Genomic DNA, 20675 nt, shown 5'->3' on the forward strand with positions numbered 1-20675 from the left:
TTTCAGGAAAAAAACAGAGAAGGCTGGTCGCCACAAATAAATTGATTTGCTGCTGTAATCCTGCTCAACAACGTTCTCTGAGGGACCGTATTGGCGTATCTACGTGCACACGCTTGGACCATTGCTACTTAGCGGGGTTTATGAGCTCAGCCTGGGCACTGCAGGCCCGCAGTTACGTGTCTTCTGCGGGCACGCTGGGTGCCTGGCACTATCTGCGCTCAGCCATGGCAATACACCTTTAGAACAACATAGCATTTGCTACCCACAGCTTTATAGCAACAGAGAACAATGGCAAAGTCAAAATATGCTGTGATTATACGTTGGATTGTGATTTCTTTGCACGAAGGCCTATTGGGTTGCGTGGTTTCTGGTTACATTTACAAAACCACCTTTTCCAGTTGCTTGCCAAAATTAAAAAATTCTATGGGAAGGAATCTGCAGGAAGGTTCCTGCAAGTGTGATTCTTCACCCGGCTTTTGCATATTAGGAAACAACCTTTAGTTACGTTATCACAAACTGTATATATTACCAGGTCAAAGTTTCACTCAGTGCACAAGATGAACAGACTCTGCAGATACCAACCCCCTCCAAATAAACATGTTCCTAAATTTAAAAGGAGAAAACATTAATTTTTGCTGATTTCCACACTTTGAATTTCAGATTTGTGCCATAAAGTATCATAATTCCTGTCAATATACTGCTGTTTGACTCTAAGCATTTTCTATTTAAAATGTCCCTTTCAGGTGCCTTCCCCTCTGTACTGCCAGCCACACCTGTGCCTCTAGAGCATGTTCACTTGTGCCACAAGTACAAAAGCTTTGCAAGAGTGACACGATGTCCCAGAAGAACGATTAAATACTCTTGAAGACAGAATTAGAGTTATTTGTAAAAGCTTCTCAAGTTAAAATCCACCTCCACAAAAGCTTGTAGGAATATACATAAAATTGGATTCTGCCTCTGCGATGTGCAAGTAGTAGATCCTGTGCTGACAGCAGGCATCCATAAGCAGAACCACCCAAAAGTTTAAAAAACGAAGGTTCAGGGTTTCTTCTCAAACCTTCTGCTTTAACACAGACTTTCTGACAACTGTACACCAGCCTTCTGCTGCAATGAGTATACTAACCATCACCGAGAAAGATCTACTAGAAGAACTCAGCTTATTCCTGTGGCATGGGAAGTACCGTGTAATTTCTCATTGTAGCAGGAGTGTCCAAATAATTTTAGAAGGCTATGGCTCATTTTAAACTGACTTAAAGGAGATTTTTCAAATGCACAAAAGGTGGTCAGATGCTAACACTAGCCTGCAGCACCGAAAATTTCTCCTTCAGAAGTCGAAGATTCAAAACTAATTCACAAACTAAATGGGATATAACTTTTTAAAATATGTAGTCACCTTAAAAACCAGCTGATACAGATAGCCTTTTTATAGTGCTCATCTCAGGAAGGATATAATTGTATGTTGAAAGCATACCAGGTACCATATACTTTACGGGAAAGAGAAGGCCAATCTCTGAGAGCAAATATACCAAAAAACTAGCTTTGGCCACCATCTGCAGCTGCAGCAAAAATGTGATCTCAGCATTGCCAGTGTGTTTTCATGTACACCACTATTTGCCAAGTCCAACCGAAATTCTCTATTTTTAGCCTTTCAGCTACTTTCAGATAAAATTCCTGCAGATAGGACTAGCTGTATAGGGCAGATAACATACAACTCTGAAACCACACATGACCTCATGCAACTGCAAAGAAAGAAGGGTCTGTTACTTAAAACAAGGCTAAAATTTAACCCGGCTATACTAAAATTAAACAGGGAGTGTTTTACAGTCCCATTACAAGACATAAAACAACAGTCACTATAAATCCACGGTGTACTTATTTGTAAGGATGTAAAAAGAGTAATTAATAACCCCAAAACAGCTTATCTCTGAGCCACAACACCAAAGCTTTCCCAGGCTCGTTGGAGATTTTACAAATAGCACCGAGAAGCTATTTTAGCTGTCATTTGAGAATTATTTGTCCAAACTGAAAAGTCATTGCTCTTTGTCACAGGTCACAAGACATTTTTTAGTGTTCCACACTTTTAGTTGACATTACGGAGAGAAAATAAATAAATGTAATCCAAACTTTCTGGAAAGGGCTTCCATGTGTAAGAACACTTACCAACCACAGATCCAAGTGAGCACTGCACAGTGATTCTTCTTCGTGCACAATGCACTGTACCTTCCTATCTTCTACTTCACCCTTTCTATGTGTCACCCTATATACCAAGAGGCACCTCTCCCCTTTAAAATGCCATTTATTTGGAACAGATTGAAGTACAGTTCTGAGTACTATCATTCGTAAGTAAGTTTATCATAAGTATTTAAGGAGAATTGTGTAAGGAATGGATATGACACAAGTGAATTAGTACAGATCAGGTTGTTCAATTTGCATCCTTTGGGATGCGTTGCTCACAACTCTTTTGGTTTGCAGAACATTTGCTGGATATTTCATCAGAACAAATCCTTCATGAGGTTATCACATACTTCCAGTTGTGGAAGAAACAATCTGAAAGCTCCTTTCTTCAAGAAAAAACCCCACTCCTTAATACCAAATGAACAGTTTAGCTACATGAGTGAAATAATCCTAAGGTAAAGAAATTCTTTCACCCTGTCACGAAATCACTATAAGAGATCTTCAAACCATTTCTCTTAACCCTCCCTTTCTTTCCTTAATACCAATGTAGGCAAACCTGTATTTTTTAATAACAATGTAGCCTCCACCTGTCATTTAATTTTTCAAACACTGCCAGCATTGAAATAAAGGGTTACAAATCACTTGACTGTTAATTTGAGATTATAGAACAAGTCTGATTTTTTCTGGCTTCGCGTCACTTGAAAGGAGAAACTCCATTTGTCATAACGAATGAAAACCAGGACAGAACAAGGAATTGTAGGTGGAGTTATATAAACAACAGAGCGACGATCAAAGGGAAATCTTAGGAACTGTAATATACCGAGGTATTAAAGGAACAGAGACTTTTACCTATTGAGAAGGAAGAAAGTAGAGCATTGAGACGTGTAACATATACAACTAAAAATCAAAAACCCAAGCGCATCCCAAAAGAGACTGAAATCAATTAGAGTCTGGTTTTTTTCTTATTCTGTTAAAATGACAAGAAAGAACTAAAAATGCAATCCGCAACAAAAATTATGCTCCATCACCTGGAAAAGCCAGACATTCAACTCTATTTTAAGCTGAAATTTCCCCCACATCCTATGAAACAAGCACTGTTCAATCACAGACCATATCCTCATTCACTGCCAGTCTAACTGAGGCTTACCTTGTCCTCCACCCTGTTCAGCCTGGCACCAATCGTGTTATTCCCTCGATCTTTGCTTTTTTCTGTGGAACAAGAAACATTTTCAAATTAATATATGGTGGTATAACAAAATAGCAGCAAGCCACAACAGGGTGTGTTTAACTAGCCCACCAACGCAGTGTAACTGAACACCTTTCCCAGGCTGGTAGTTTTATTCCTTAAAAGCAGCTTTTTGTTTCTTTTTATAGCATTAGCCCATGCCATGGCTTTTAATAGCCCTTAAGTTTAAGGCACTTTCAAACTGAGTTTTATGCTTTAACCTGGGAGAACAAAACTGTTCCCAATTTAGTTAATGTCTTAATTGCCATTTAAAAACAATCTGGCACTATGCAAAAGACTCTACAGACAGCTTGAACAATGCATTGGGTAACATTTTATCTTTTTTCCTCCCCTATGAACTATATAGAAACACGAGTCTGAAAATGACACTAACAGAGAGTTTTCATTCGCCAGACTTGTCAGAAACAAACTTAGTACTTTGTGCTCCTCTTCCAGTCTCTCTTCAAAGCTATCAAAGCTCTGTGTGAATATTATTGATTTCACAGGAACTCTGTAATCATAATCAATTGATCACAATAATTTTTTTATTGAAAATATGGTGAGTCTTGGAGAGATTAGAGCCAACATTTTGAAAAGTTCTGTGAAAGTAGGTGCTTTAAATATCTAATTAAGAACAACCCTATTTTAAAGATATTGATGACTAAATATTATTGTAGATGCCTAAACTTCAGACCACAACTGGTTGGCACTGTTTAAAAATTTGGCAATAAAATAAACAGTATTTTAACAAGTATTTTCCATTAATTATATCTTCATCAGATTAACTTTAGACACATCCTTCATATTAACTTACCTGAGACGGAGATAAAAAGAGATGGCTTCCCTATGGACTGGTCCAACCTATCAAACAAAAAGGATAATTTCTAGTTTTTATCAGCCTGAAACAGCATTTCTGCTGGAGGGGGGAGACCTCTTCACAAACAAGTAAAGGGAAATTCAAATAGTTCTGGTTTGTACTGTAAGTGAAGCAGTTGCTCTGGGCTAAGAATAGCTTGAAATTAAAAAAAAATAGTAACAAAATGGCCTTAGACTTATATTGGGTTTTAGCAGTTTTAACCACTGTAAAGTTTTACCATGCCTATAGCTTTTCCATGTGAACACCATTGTTTCCTCTTTTCCTTGTTCTTCTGCAGCTTGCCTGTTGCATCTATCTGTCGTCTCTTAGTTTGCTCTTAAGTGCAATTCTATCAGAGCAGCAACGGTATTTCACTCTGTACCTATAATACAGCCCCTAACATAGAGGGTTTACAGTGTATAGTCAAAGCTAGCAGGGACTGAGGCAACATATCTAAGTATAAAGAAAACTGCATGTCCTGATCAGGAGATTTTTAAGCTCTTCACCTTTTCCTTCCTGCATGAAAACTTTAATTGAATGTCATTTTGTATTCCGTAACTTTGCAGTCCTACCAATATGACACCTGTAACCCTGTCAGTTTTTGATCCTCAACCCCAATCACTGGTTTATTTACAAACATCCCTCTGTTGATGTTTACAGATACAGACACTGAACTTTATTGACATACCTCCTCTGTAACTCCTTGATTCGCACCATCAAGTTGAGGTGACCCTGCGAATACTGCTCAATAACGTCTCGGACATCATAGGGCTTTCTAGCTTGCTGTAAAATAAAAAACCAAAACCCATGCCTTTAAGCCACAGGGATGCAGGAATGGTAAATGGTAATGTAGATTTTTTTCAAGAGTAAACAGTAAGTTCTTTTAAGCCCTTTTAACATTGTGCAAACATTTGAGATATTTTGATTGTTGCCATGATCACACATTTTTTGTGGAATAATTATGACAGTTTTGATTTCATCCACCTTTTTGTTACTGCAGGTCTACATGCCTTTCAAGAGATTATCCACTGAACCCGAGGCCAAAAGAACTTGGGGCCAAAAAAGTATATCTGGAATTTTGCTGAGAAGTTTGTGGTCACTCTGGTTTCTTCCGGAAATAAGGTTCATACTCATCGGCCACCGAACAATAAAGAGGTCTTTCACACATGCAAGCCTTTATTCTCAGTCAGCAGCAAGACAGCTGGAGTTCTCAGATCAGCGCTTACCATGGGAAGGTTAGAGTAGGGTCCTGGCTGAAGGTGCATGACTGATTTCCTCTTCCAGAAAGACTGGCTGAGCTTTCAAATCTACTGGGAAATACTGGGAAAATATTGGTGCACGGAATGACCAGGGAGAAAGCCCTGTGTCTTGTAATTTGCACTTCATACATGGGAAGGCCTTAATCTGACCTATGAGTAACAAAAACACCTTTGTGTAGTATTAAAGACCATGATTTTAACCAATGAACACCAAGACTAACTGGAAAGGAAGTGAATGAACTTGTTGAAGTGCAGTGACAAATTAAAAATATCTTAATCCTACATCTAGAAACTAGAGTCCAGTCAGCATCAGAACTACATATGAGAAGCAGCAATGAAGCTCTAACACAACAGAGAAGAGGAGAGAGGAGAGGAGAAGAGTGTGTGTAAACTTCACACATTAGACTGAACAGTAACACCTGAACTTACGATTCGGTAGAAAACTTTTTCTTAAAGATGCTAATCGAATCAGTCAAACACTACAGTAACAATAAATGATATGCCAGCAGGTCGAGAGAGGTGTTTCTGCCCCTCTACCCCACCTGGAGTACTGTGTCCAGCTCTGGGGTCCCCAGCACAGGAAAGACATGGACCTGTTGGAGCGGGTCCAGAGGAGGGCCACAAAAATGATCAGAGGGAGGGAACACCTCTCCTATGAGGAAAAGCTGAGAGAGTTGGGGTTGTTCAGCCCAGAGGAGGGAAGGCTCTGGGGAGATCTTATTGCAGCCTTTCAATACTTAAAGGGGGCTTATAAGAAAGATGGGGCCAGACTTTAGCCGGGCCTGCAGCGATAGGACAAGAGGTAATGGTTTTAAACTAAAAGAGGGTAGATTCAGACTAGATATAAGGAGGAAATTTTTTATGATGAGGGTGGTGAGACACTGGAACAGATTTCCCAGAGAGGTGGTAGATCCCCCATCCCTGGAAACATTCAAGGCCAGGTTGGTCGGGGCTCTGAGCAGCCTGCTCTAGTTGAAGATGTCCCTGCTCATTGCAGGGGGGTTGGACTAGATGACCTTTAAAGGTCACTTCCAACCAAAACTATTCTACGATTCTACATTTCTGACTCATTCATTATGCTGTTTATAGATACTCTGTAGATAATTTTCAATGATTAGTAAAAACCTTGGTAACACCGAGTTACAACTTTTCCTTTCTTGCATCTTTTGAGAACAAGGAAAAGAGTTTACAGTGGTAGCTTTTAACATACCAGAATTTGTATCCCATTTGAGGTCTCAGAAATATTTTGTCACCTGTACTTCAAAAGCAGGAGATACCTCTGCACTGCTTAACCTTATTTCACAAGCTGCAGGTTTTCCATGCCACAAATACCTTCTTTTTTAAGCCAAAGGAAAGCAGGATACAATATAAAAATCAGGCTGTGGCACCTTCATTGAGTCTCCTGCACCTACCTGGGAGGTAGCTCCCACATTTTAGGAATCATTACTTTAATAATCATTACTTTAATAATATCACTTCATCAAACAAATTATATATTTCAGTCTGCCAGATTCCCCAAAGCCAACTGCAAACCTTGGGTGAATGTGAGATACTCTCCAGTGGAAGGCTAAACAGGAATGGGAACTGCTTCAATCTAACCAAAGAGCACACAGAAGAATTCCCAAGAATCCCAACTGCTTGCATACATATAAATCATAACATCCACAAAGAAAGAAATGTGATTCAATGATGGCTTAAGCCCATAAGTCTTTCCATGGACTAGTACTGTAAACATGACAATATAAAAAAAAAAAAAGAATTCTTGGATTATTTTTGTATTATAAACAACAAAGAGAAATCTGTAAGATCAGCTTGAAAACTCCAGGTTCAGAAAAGCTGTTCAGTAAGAACAAAGGTGCAGAGCTTTCTCCTGCTGTCCTTGTACTGTGATGCAGGTGTCTGACAGTAGAAAGAGTAGGTATGTCCCTGCCTGTTTTTCAGTTACTGGGCTGCTGCTTCCTCTTTAAAACAAGAACTGAAAACTTGGAGTAAATGGAATTTCTAAATGAAGCTTGATTTCTGAGTAGGATAGGGTATTTAATAGTCAGTACTGATTATTCTGTAATTATTTCATATTGAAAGCTGATCTTTCAAGAGAAAATACTCTTGATGTTGACAACATTTTAGTTTTGTAAAAGGAAAACAATCTGCAGCAGGCAATGGATGAGTATTAAAGAAAGAAAAGTAAAGCCCACCCCACAGCTTTCCTTAACTTCTTTACTTTCATCCCTCTGCTAATTAACCAATAATCATGGCAAAAATCTTCTTAAATGAGTTAAAATTTCCTCCATCATATACAAAAGTTTGCAAAAGACACAAAAGCCAACACCAAATATTAAATGTGCACCACTGGCCATGGCTGTTCCCTAGTAACTGCGTGCGCAGGGAGGCAGACCTGGGAAAGGGAGAGGGGAATCCGTGCAAGGGGAATTTCTGGGAAATGTAACCAAATAACAGTCAAATAAAATGGTTAGAATGTCTTTTGAAGCACACAACACTCTGAACTACATTGTTTGGTACAGCCCAGTATGGAGATTAGAAAAGATTACACGCACAATTCATGATTCATACCACGACAAATGAATTACATAAGTTGATGGATTATAAGACTATAAATGCAAGATTTTCCAGTGAAATTGTAACAAACCAGGCAACAGTTACGTCATCAGTGGAACTGCAACCTGTTTATGCTATGTATAGAATATTTGCCATGGTGAAAAACATAACACAAGTTAAAAATGTATTTTAGAAGGAAACTGTTTACTCAACAGGAAGAATTTACATGGAAAGAGAAAAAAAAGATTTCAAAATGACAATGGGAAACCAGATGAAATCCCTGGTCTCTGGATCTGTGATGGATATTGCAGTTGTATCCACGTACGTAAGTCTTAAGACATTTAGAAGCTTTCCTAATTGGAAGATAACAGTTATTTACTCATAAATCCAGCTAATGGAATAACCAAGTACGGTGATTTTCTTTCTGAAATTCAGTTGTAAGGTTAGACTGTGCCAAAGACAACTGATCTATAATTAATATATTAAACTAAGGTGGGGGTCAACAAAGCCTAGAAAACCATTAATTTCTAAGTACTGTTTTGCCTATAATCTATAGAATCCTTCCTTAACCGTGAGCCATTCACCTTAACTGAAGCACAGGACTTGTGTTGACTACTAGTAGAATATCATCTTTCCTACACAATTTGAAACAGTCCTACAGACTTTACAAGAGCATAAACACATCCATAAAAAAGGTATTAATTCTTTATAATATTATGCTGGGTTCTTACATGGACATTATCACATGGAATATATTCAAACCTGGACTTTAAAACAGAGCATAAATTTCTCCCCTTCTTTTAATGAGGAAATGATGCCCAAGTGTGATGCTTCACAAATTGCTTTTCATGTTCTTTGAAATTTCTTTGTATCCCTCTTTAGCTTCTCTTTATTTATTTTATTTAATTTTTTTAAACAGGAAGGCTCTGCTTTCTAACTGACTTTTGTCCTTGTGGTGCCACCACCCCATTATTAATGGACCTTTTAAAAAAATGTATTTAGGCAAATTCAGGCATACAGGTGTATCCTGCAAACAGCTGGTATAGTTTAAGAACCATGCTGGGTTCATGCTGGGACCTATTTTGCAAAATTTTCCTCTTCCTCTCCTTCTTCCTATGCTTCCCTTCCTGAAAATCTTCAGAGGCATCTCTAAAAAATACTCCTTTTAAGTGCTGGCCTTGCAATTACTTATGTCCAATGGACTTCAGCTGAAATTTGTGGGTTTTTTCAATAGTTATAGGAAAAAATATCTGATTTCTCTTTTAGGAAGATACATTTCCCATAAACACAAAAAGCTTAGAAGGCAAATATCTGCCAGAAAACAACTATGCAGACCTCTTAAATGCTGAAAGATACATTTTTAAAATGCATCTTCTGCTTTACCTTCATTTCAGATATTGCATTGGACTGGCTATTAGAAACTGTATAGTCATTACTTGGCACATGTTTAAACATTTTAATTTCTTATGACTATTTTCTGTGCATACAATAGAACAAAGCAGATTTACAACATACGTTTGCGGAAATAATAATGACAGTGGTTATCTCTTAATTACGGGAGAGATTTTCAAAAGCACCTTGTAGCTTGAATTTCCAGGTGACTTTGTGCATTAAGTTACCTAGGTGCTTTTGAAAAACTGAACCTTTGGTGCTCTCCAAATTTTTAAACTCGGTCATAATCTTGTATTCAGAAATTATGGAGAAGTATCACTTATCCCCAGTACATTCCTATTGGGAGATTCTGCTTCTGACAGAAAGAGCAGTGTATCACTTGTACGCAGCAGTGACTTGAGGTACATTTCACTTCAGCCTAACTGACATTTTTAGTTCTTTAGTAATAGCTAATATTGATAGAAAGAAGAAGAAGTGCTACTAAAGAAGGATGAGAGACAACCTTGTTGAGGTATTTTGTGGATGGCCAAGAGCAGGTCTTTTGCAGACGTGAAAGCGAGAGTTCAACTGAGAAGCCAGATTAGCAACCGGGGATACCGAGTACAAACAAGTTTTAAGTGTGAACTGAATAGTCCCATTCTCTTCAGTCAAATGCTTTTTCAGCTTCTATCAAATCATCTGCCGCAGGGGAGTTTCGTTTATTTGCCAGGTGGATAATGTTGCACACAGTGTTCAAGCATTTTCAAAATCTGTTTTTGACAAATACCACTTGGGAGGTAGATATATAATGTGTAGATTTCTTGTTTCTAAGCAGTTTAGTTAATACCATGGCAAATATTTTATGATCTAAATTTATGAGAGCAGAGATTCAGTAATTGCCACGGAGCAAAGGATCACAATCAGGTCTTAGAATGAGAATAAATTAAAGTTTAATGGAACTGGCCACATTCAGGCGGTTTTTCACAGAATGGCAGTGGACACATCACTGGAATGGGCCACGTCCCTTGCCAAGTTACAAGTGCTGGTAAGCAAGTGTTAAGGAGCTTCTCAACAAAATGACTAAAAAAATTATTTTCAAGTAGTCCAGACATTGTGCTTGTCTTAATTTTAGTCTAATAAAAATAACAGACGAAATGTGCTAGCAGAAACTTTCTGAAAGCGTTCTCTCCAAGAAAACCCCAGACATGGGAGATTTCAGCCTAAATAGTGACAGCCTGAATACATTATACATAGCTGAAATGAATTTCTGGAAAGCTCAGGCAACCTTAGCCATAAAGTAGCTCATGAATTTTAGTAAAAAGATTCAAAGTAGAAAATTGCTAAAGAATTCAGTGCTTCTAAATTTCAGTGAGGAAGTCAGAATCATCATTTTGAAGTACCAGCAAGCATTGCCTTACAGAAACAATGATCTCTTGGACTATTAGCCATCATCATCCTCGCCATCATCTTTTTGATCATAAACTTTGTGCCCTTCAGATGTGAAGGAAAAAAACCATCCTCCCTTTTTTGCGGGGGGTCTAGATTAAGGGCAGGAACGTTTTTTAGTCTATTGCAAGCAGTAGTGGCAAGGTCATATGGATGTGGGCAGTTAAGCCCCTCTCTTTCTTTGCCTTTTCACTTGTGAAGCCTGTTCTCCAGAGACTGTCCCTTTTTAATTAATTTTAAGAAAAGCAATATATTTCTTACATGTATATATTCACCTGGTTTAAATCAAGCTGAAGGCTGTTGACATGTGTTTTTACTGGATTAATGAAATTGATTTAAAAACCACATTCTTAGAAAGTTTGCAGTCAGAATTTTTTATTCAGAGCAGGCAACAAGGTTAATTAGCTACTGTTAAATGCTTACGGTATTGCAACATCACAGCAAGTGAAGTGGCACACAGGAAGCGTATGTCAGTGAGGTCTAGAGGAGTAAAGAGAACCGGTATCTCACAAACTGGGAAGGTCGTCTCCTACCTATGCAGAGGGGAGAAGGGAAAAGGAAGGCGAAACCTTCCAATACGCTAACAAATTTCCACCCTGGTTTCTTATCAGGACTTCATTATCATTGAGTAAGAGACAGAAACAAGGCTGAGGCAGTATTTTAATCTCTAATCCTACTGCCTCGGCATGACAGTAACATACAGCTCAGAATTAATGGAGACATATGAGAATGTTTGCACCACAAGAAAGAGACAGCGATAACAGAGGGTTAAGGGTCAAGTCCATTAGCAGAAAATAACATTTTAATTCAGGCTGCCTTTCAGGAGTTTAGCCTATTTCCAGTGCATCCACAGTTGACTAACCTGCTGCTAAACAACCACCCTATTGAAGGAGGAAGAGAATAGTGGGTGTAGCTCACCATTACTGAAATGAATTGTGTTAGTCTCTCTTAAGTTTCTAAAAGAAACAATGAATCAGGAGAATAAAAGGGTTGATTTAGAAAAGGAGCTTTCTATTCACAACTCACCTGAAACTTTTTCTTTGCCACAAAATACTGCATCCTACGAATCACCTTAATTGCAGCGCGGTGGTGTTCTCGTAGCCTGTGGGAAAAATGAGGAAGGTGAGTGGGGTGAAAGAGCATCTCCATCCAGACAATAAATATAACAGTCTGCAGTAAATGCTTCACTAACACGTGAATGTGTAATGTAAGTAGTTGCGATTCAGCCCGGGAGCACAACACACTATTATGTTGACCTTCCCCACCTTTCAAGAAGGCTATAAAACCCCAGGATTTTATCTGACCTATGCTAGGTTTGCATACATTTCACGGTAAAAAGAGGTGTACACATAACCTCCTCCTATGTCTAAGCGAACCTCCACCTATCTTTCCCAGCTTCATTTCCACACACGCACACACACAAAAAAAAAAAGCTATCAAGTTTCTGCATATTCAGCCATGCACAGCTTTTATATACAGTCACTCTAGAAATCCAGCTTTGGGGTTTTTTTGTGGGTTTTTTTGTGTTCCCTCCCCCAAGTCCTGTATTATATGTTTCTTCACTTACACAAATGCGGTTTTCAAAAATTATTTTAAAAAACACTTTAAACATTTTTGAGTTGTTGACTGCTAAACAATCCAAATGATCTTCTGGTAGCTGCATGCAACATCTACATACGCATGTATCTCAAATCTGAACTGTAAATGTATATAAAGACAAAAGAATCTGTAAGGTCTTTAAACAAATATATCCCCTCTTCATGCACATGAACTGAAAACAATTAAAAATAATAATTTGCTCTTTGTACTTTAAAATAACAGATTCTCATAGTATCTGACATTATTTTTTAACAGTTCATTAAGAGCAACAGATATTTTAAATTTTTCAAGGCTTGCAAAAATGATGTATTGTTCTTCTTAACATTAAAATATCAAATCAAACATTTAAGCTGTGTCGATGATTTATTCTACTTGCTCATTTTATTACTTTTATCAAGATGTGCTTGAATGACATTACTGCACAACCTTTATTTCCTTTTTAAATGCATAAATATGCAGCGTTTCTAACTCTCATCCCCAACAGACTTCTAGTGATGGCTTTGGGGAAGCAGCAGTAAAAGCAGAATTAGATACTCCAGATGCTTTGTCTTTATAAAATTATTATTAGTAATACAGATAGACCGGCATATTGAGATGTCACTAGGCCGTGCTTTCTGTCTGTACTGAATCTGACAGCATTCATACTCACTACGGGATGGAAAAGTCATATTTAAGTTCTGTACAGGTCTGGGTCTTTGGTATGATACCGCATGGTATAACCAAGCCTCTTCAGTTAACTATAACCTGGAATTTTAGTGAGTATTCACATATTTCCTCAGGACAAATTTCCCTCAGCAAACAGAAGTTCTGCATGTGCAAATGGTGAATGCCTGTCCTCTGAACAGCATGGCAAGTGTAGTCAGGGCATCCCCTTCCTGAAAACTCACACATTTTAGTGGGAAAATAGCTTTCTGCAAAGCCAAAACCAGAACCACAACGAGCTCTCATTTTCTGCTTGCAGCTACTGCCTCTCAGGTGGTTTCTTTCAGTTACAGAAATTATTCAGATTTAGCAATGACAGAAAAGATTATCGTGTTAAATATGGTTACTTTCCAAACTTATAACGTATAGCTTTTCACCGCAGGTCTACAGATCGCAAAAACTGTGAGTGCATTTATATAAAGCAACTGCCTCAATAATTATGCACCAACCCGTGAATCTGCAGTTGGATCTGTACAGGGAGGCCCTTCTCTCTTACCGCCTAACTGCGGTGTCTCGGAGAGACTCTCTCCCCGTCCCTGCTCCCGCAGACCTGACTGCAAGACACTGGTGCGTGTTACAAAAATGGAAACTCGCTCCTCCCTAACTGGGATGGCTGCCTGTTTGGATCAAGTCCCGGTGAACGGAGTTAGCCTAATGCTAGTTCACGGTATCTCTGTTCTATGAGCCCTTGCTGCAACACTCTGCTCCTAGGGACAAGGATGACTTCCCCAAAAAACGAAGGAAATTAAGTGTTTGGGGGTTTTAAGTTCTGATTCACAGAGATGGGAGCCAAAAAGATAAATGCTGCTTACTTTGCTATTAAATATCAAAGGCATGAAAGCGTAACTGTCATGCAGCTATACATCCTATACATAAACGTACACAAAAACATGACAAATAGAAATAAATTTCAACTGCAATAAAACTGCTTGTAGTATTTTGTTTTATGTTTCATTTCCTTTGGGGTGTTCTTCACAGTCCATTATTTCTAAGTACAATATTTTTCTTTGGGACAGACGGTCACTAGTAAAGCACACCAAATCCTTCATTCTCTATCTAGATGACGAGTCCGATCTATAAGCAAGACAGCCAGATAATAAAATGATATTCACCATTCAGTGAAATAACAAAACTATACCACCAAAATGATTTTCCAATGCAGCTACTTTACATCAGTCATTGTTCAGCGCTAACATGAGCTTCCATGCCAGGAGGGAAAGTTAATATTCTCATTTTATTCCTTCCCATTTCCAGCTCCAGTAGGAAACCTTACAGTAAGCTTGTTTCTGCTTATGCTGTAAAATCTAATTCTACACAACAGGCTGTCCTGATTCCCCAAGATTAAATGCTTCTGCGATGAGAGAAGGGAATAAAGGATTTAATTAGTAGCCAAGGTTATGATTCACAGTTGTTTGATCTCTTTTGCAAACTCGTAACAAATGTTTTAGTAAATTGAGAGTTTAACCATTAACTGGTGATATTTGTTTGTTCAGCCACTTGTGACATCTCTGAATTCTGGCTACAGAATGGCTGTCTGCAACCTCTGGGGACATACAGCGTGCTTAGATGCCAGATAGCCGCTCAATACATTACTGGCCTCAGAGCAAGGGTTTCGTGAGTACTTTTTTTTTTTTTTTTAGGAGTGTGGCGGGAAATGACATCATCTGAGAGTGCTACAGACAGCAGCAGCATACCTTTGCCGTGCTTGAATCCTCACAGCAAGCGGGAGACACCCTTCGGAGAAGTACTGCCATGCAGAGCGAGTCCCCGATGGCAGAGTCGCCCTTCCTCAGCCCCTACGGACGGAGTTTTCCAGGACTACTGGGATACTCCGGAGAGCCTGCCTGCTTCAGTGTGGCTGTGGGAGCTAAGCTCTCTTGTGATTGAAATCCCTTATCTTTTTACACATTTGGTTTTGCCTGACTTTGGGAGAAAGCTTGTTTGATAAGTGCGTTAGCAACAGGGTCCACAGAGAAGGTTTTTGCCCTTTTGTTAATGAGGCTATTTTCCTCTCCTGAGCGTTCGTCAGGCTTTGAGTCTTGCCCTCACCATACCCATTAACCTCATGATAACCAACAGCCGAAGGGACTCGCCAATCACCGTTTGAGTGATTCCAATAACCATCAGCATGTTGCCTTCAAAAATAAACTGAAGTAGTTTGTATGCCCATAAAATCAAGCTACAGATCACTGCATCCACTACTAGACAACATCTCAGCCTGTACCTTTCCAAAGAAAAAATTGCCAACAGCTTTCACTGGCTACCAATAATTTTCTTTCTCAATACAAACATGACATCAAGATCACCTTGAACACAGTACATACTGTGTGACATTTCCCATGGACTTAAACTCATAGAATTCGGTCCTGAAGCCACCAATGAAGCCGTAACATTGTCAGAACCCGTAGGAACGATCCAGAAGACTGAAGGAGGATATAACAACTCACCAACAACAGAAAACCATCCTGGTAGTAATAGGGTCAATAGATTCATACAAACCTACATGACTTGTAGGTATAAACTAGGTTTGCTTTATTTGTGCACTGAAAAAGTTAACCTGTTGCAGATGCAGGTACTCCTCAAAGCATAAGAAATGAGGATTAAAAAACCCTGGCAACAAAATAAAATGGATTGAGCATGCACATTACAAAAGAAAGCCTGACAGAATAAGACGACTAGAAATCACTAGTTTTTCCTGCCTCCTTTTGTTGTTAGGATACTTAACCTACAACAAGTCATTTGGAGGAAACCTGATCCCTTCATTAGTCCACCAGAAATCTGGACTGGAATTTCACATAATTTAGAAAACAAGCATGCCGAACAACGTCAGGTAATTTTACAGACGTTCTCATTTGGTTGGAAAGTTGTTATACATTTATATATGCCCCAAACTATTGTAACGGAGCTGTTTGTACATTTGACTGCAATATTACTAATTTTTTCACAACACAGCCAGCCAAAACCTCAATAGGTTTCCCAAGGTGTGGCTCACTCCCCAGTCCCGCACTCACCGACAGCCGCAGTGAATGTCACTGGCTTTAGCCAGCACCCGCCTGCCTCCTTCCTGCAAGGGGACCTGCAGGGTCACCCCAGAAAAATGTTTTCTGGGAAGAAGGCTAAGATTTTTGGTTACAAGAAACAGGTGGCTTTACAAAAAAGGGAAGTAAGCAGTTGCATGGTTTGGTTGTTTTATATTTCAAGAAAAATAAAAACTTTTTTTTTTTAAATGAAGTTTTAGAAGATTAATCCCTATTCTGAAATACACAGTTCTTTCACTAAAGAACAAGGAAGGAAAAACAATTAGTAATTAGAAATATTTATTGCCCTTACAAAGCTGCTGAATTTTATATCAAATCCTTCGTAATGCCATTAGAAGTTTGTTCCCCTTTTCATCTCAGGAAGGTGTTCTACATATTGGTTTAGTGTTAACAGAAATATTAAAGCAACAAGACAGAGGAAAGGTGGTGCTAATTTCCTATTTATAACACTTGCCTTTTTGTTCATTTGTAGAACATTTTATTATCAGGACCATAATGTCTGGCACAGACCTCCCAACGTACATGGACGCTGATATTATCAGAGTTAAAAGGTCAACGCTGTCTATTCAGAATGAGTTTAATGAGAACGAAAACTCAGTAGGAGAGAGCCACAGATTCATAATAACTTTTACAAAATGCCCATTTCTTACTAAACCTAACACTGATTTGAAGTCAAGCTCAGTTTTCAAGCATTTTTAAATTCTCTGCGGTCATCTTAAATTTCTGACTTAGGACAGAGCTGAAGTATTAAGAAAGAAGGCTGAAGTTGGTTGGCCTGAAGTTTTTGGCACTAATCATTATTTAGATGAACTTTATCTTTAACACATCAGATTTTAATAATATGTTGTGCATGTGAACTGAAATAATTTTTCCATTTAGGCACTGAAAGCGTTCCTTGTCACAGAATCTGGTGGACGAGGTTCAGAGTAACTACATTAAGCCATTTCATTGGTGCATTTAAGTCTAATGAAATCTTTCATTTTTAGTCCTCCAGGCGCTTTTGGTATAGAATTTGCTGTGGCTCAAGGTTATTCTTGTCTTTTCACACGTTCTGTCATTCTCTGCCCATTACAGTTGACTAGAGTCTCTCCGTACTAGGCAACGTTTTAGATGGAATAAATTGGAAGGGATTAGGTCACATCGCTGTGTATTCTGTAATGGGAAACGCTTGATCACCGTACACAGGAACAAAACGAGAATCACTGATTATTTCAAACAATGTGGGTGACCCAGCTTTTCCTTTGATTTGTTGCTAGAGCTTGGCAACTGTTGTTTGCCATCTTTATGATACATTTATCGTGGGTTCTCAAAATGTACCCTGGCCCATAAATGATTCACAAAAACCATCTTAAGGACAAACCAGTAAAAGCTGCCCAGAAGTGTTAGTAAAGTATGATGACACTTGCAGAGCAAACCAGTTACAAAACTGAAGTTTTAATATATGGGTTTCAGCCAAGCTTAGTGTTTACATAAATGCTCCCATAGCATTTTCAATTTATGAATGTATTTTTTTTAATGGACAGACATTCTTTACTAGACCTTGCCCTCTGGACTTCCCATCGATGCGTGGACGTAAAGTTAGAAACTAGTAACAAGACAAATGACATGAATTCAGCTATCCCCCACAGTCCTCACCTCCAGGATCTTCACAGGTTTAAATGCAATAGGAGCACAGAAATAATAGATATACGTAGAACAAGGAGAATCACAAATAGCAGGTAAGCTAGATGTTTAAAACTTTTTCGTCTTAGTAGTCAAAGGCATTCTAGTAATTATTGGCGAACAAGTAATCTGGGTATGAAAGATCTACATCTGCTGAACTCTTATTTGTGCTTGCAAAGTGGTCATGAATAGTTAAGTTTTCATCAAATACATTTGTTCATCTAAGCACTGAATAATTCAATGCAGCAAATGATTTCTATGAAGACATTTGATTAATAATTTCTATAGAATAGTATGTTTCAAGTGTTTAATTTTAAAAATACAAGCTGCTTTGACTTAAATGCCTGTGTCTTAAAATATAATTTCTGTTCCCTACCTAGGGGAATGCAGGGGCTGACTTCCCATAGGAGTATTAGTGATTATAAAGTAAAGAATCGCTCTGCAAGAATACTCTGTAAGAGTAATGTCAAATTCACTCTTTTGGTGAACGCTTCAACCAGTAAACATCTTGGTTATTATTTACTGAATGTGAACATAGCCCCAGGGGAAGTAGCTTAAGCTGAATTAACATTTGTAGGCTCCTCCCCACTATGTATTCTCCCAAATATCTGTGGTTGGTCTTTTTTTCTTTTAATTTAAAATAAGTCATTTTAAACCCACAGTCATCTTTTAATGGATTTGTATTTTATTTTACAGCAGCTTTCATGTCTCCCTTCTCAAAAGTCACTGGCTTAACTCAGAAATCCTTTCATGTAGTTCTAGCAATCCTCTTTACAGATAGTCTGGTTTAGCTTGGTTTCTGGATTTTTAAGAGACATACAAAAAAGAACAAGTTTAAAAAATAACATTGCCTTTGCAGGATTTTGATATTTTAATATCTTCAGTTCATAATAAAAATAGCCTACAATTATAAGAAATGTTTTAAAAAGGAAAAAAAAATGGTGTAGGTTTTTCATAGTCACGCCATTGAGACATGGTATGTAAATGGGGGAAGCCTTTGGAAAGACGCAGCCTCCCTGTGGGGCGGGCAGCTCAGCACCCACAACTTGGAGCATGATGTGATCTCCCCAGGTCTCAGCTGCATCTCAGCAGAGATGTGACACTGGCCTACGGCTGGAGAAAGGCCCACACGCTGGCTTCAGCACAGCACTGGGGCTTTTCTCCTGCTTTGGGAGCCTTCGCGCAGCAATGGCAGCTGGTGGGAAACGTGATCAGAGGCATTCGGCAGGTCAGAAAGAATCCCGAGCTCCGTGCCGGTGGCCTGGGAGAGGTGTCCAAGGGGCGGTAGGGAAGCAGGAGGTGGGGGTTCATATGGAAAGGGGAAAACAACCTCAAGTGACTTGACTTGTTTCAGGCACTAATAGCAATTTGAGACTCAGAGTGACTCTGGAAAATACAGCTCATCAGTCTAGTCCTTTAAAGTATGCTTATATCAAGGCAACCTGAAATTAACATTTAAATGCAGGCCTGAGAAGGGAAAGAACCATTACTCTCCTGACCTTTAGTTAGCACAGGTAAAAATAACAACTGCCATGTGGATCAGCAAGAGATGGCACAAAGCGCAGAATTTTTTCGAAGCTGTTTTTCTGATAGGCAACACAAGTCTCACAAGGGGCTTGGCTTCATAACTCACCCAAAGTACGAACTCTCTAATATCTATACTGCTGCACGATGACTATATTGTTGTAACTCAAGGTGGATTTTCAAGAACAGCTTTCTGCAAAGCATTTATGTGATACTGGGAGACTGGACCCTGGATAAGGAAGATAAACACACCCTTAAAAGCAAAGTTTTCAAGTGTGCTGACCCTCTACTCCATTCCCAGTTGTCCCTCTATTCCTCAGCATATCCTGACAAACGAAATAAAAACTGGTTTCTGACTAAACAGAAGAGGATCCAGAATAGCTAAGCAGCATAGGATTTTGGAGTGCAATGCTCAAATTTGTTCAGCTTCTCCTAGGGGAAATGGTCCAACACATAGTATATCCAGAACCAAGACAAATTGCTGTAGATAGAATAAAGATCATGCATACTTTTTCAGAGCTAATGGTATGCTGGGGCAAACAGATGTAGCATCAGAGATTTCCTTTGTGGTCTGCCCACAATGATGCTAGCTAAGAACATAACCCTGACTAGAAAAGTTTGTGTTGAAATCAGGCAAGAGCATGAGATTTCTTGCACATCCTAAATTGCCTTTGCTGTATATTTTCACAATTCTGTTTTTTACTTATGTCTGTTACCAGGGTACGAAAAGTTGTACAAAGGACATGGGGAAAAAAATAGGAAGACAAAATTATTTTGGGGACCAATTACCCTGTAGATAAAGCAGGAAAAAATATAAAAACCAGTTGCCATGTTGTCAGAATTGGCTATTGTTCCCCAACTTTGGTGATATCATTATCAAACACCAATTAATATTGACACCCATATCAAATCACAGTGGACCTTTATTCAGCTCTTTGCTCTCTGCATCTTGTTGAGTGGGAAGGCAGTTGCTTTTTCACATGGTTTCCAGGTCAAGCAATTTGAAAGTAACTAGACACAAATGAGATGGCAGATAAGTAAATAATAATGTACAGCACTGTCTTGCAGACATAGTCTGACACATTAAACTCCTTTTCTAAAGAAGGTGAAGACAAAACACAACAGAGCTGTAGTTCAGTGCACCCGGAAAGCCATGGACATTATTATTTTGCAGCGTCTGGCTTAGAGCAATCTTTTCAGGTTAAAAAAAAAATATTTTTTGCAGAGCTCATCATTCATGGCTCTGAATTATACAAGGAAAT

At 38.7% G+C, this 20675-nt stretch overlaps 1 protein-coding gene across 4 annotated transcripts in view; it reads right to left on the reverse strand.

The window, feature by feature from the left end:
• KCNQ1 (potassium voltage-gated channel subfamily Q member 1) overlaps positions 1–20675 on the reverse strand; it is a 364087-nt gene that overhangs the window by 102464 nt on the left and 240948 nt on the right. For all 4 annotated transcript variants that reach the window (XM_054828304.1, XM_054828306.1, XM_054828305.1 and 1 more), the window contains 4 exons: positions 11915–11990; positions 4945–5039; positions 4215–4261; positions 3323–3384 (listed from right to left, as the gene is read on the reverse strand). In XM_054828304.1, coding sequence (XP_054684279.1) covers positions 3323–3384; positions 4215–4261; positions 4945–5039; positions 11915–11990 — 280 coding nt within the window. The remainder of the gene's footprint in view (positions 1–3322; positions 3385–4214; positions 4262–4944; positions 5040–11914; positions 11991–20675) is intronic.

The sequence above is a fragment of the Grus americana genome, chromosome 5 (assembly GCF_028858705.1).
Source record: "Grus americana isolate bGruAme1 chromosome 5, bGruAme1.mat, whole genome shotgun sequence".
Classification (NCBI taxonomy): Eukaryota; Metazoa; Chordata; class Aves; order Gruiformes; family Gruidae; genus Grus; species Grus americana.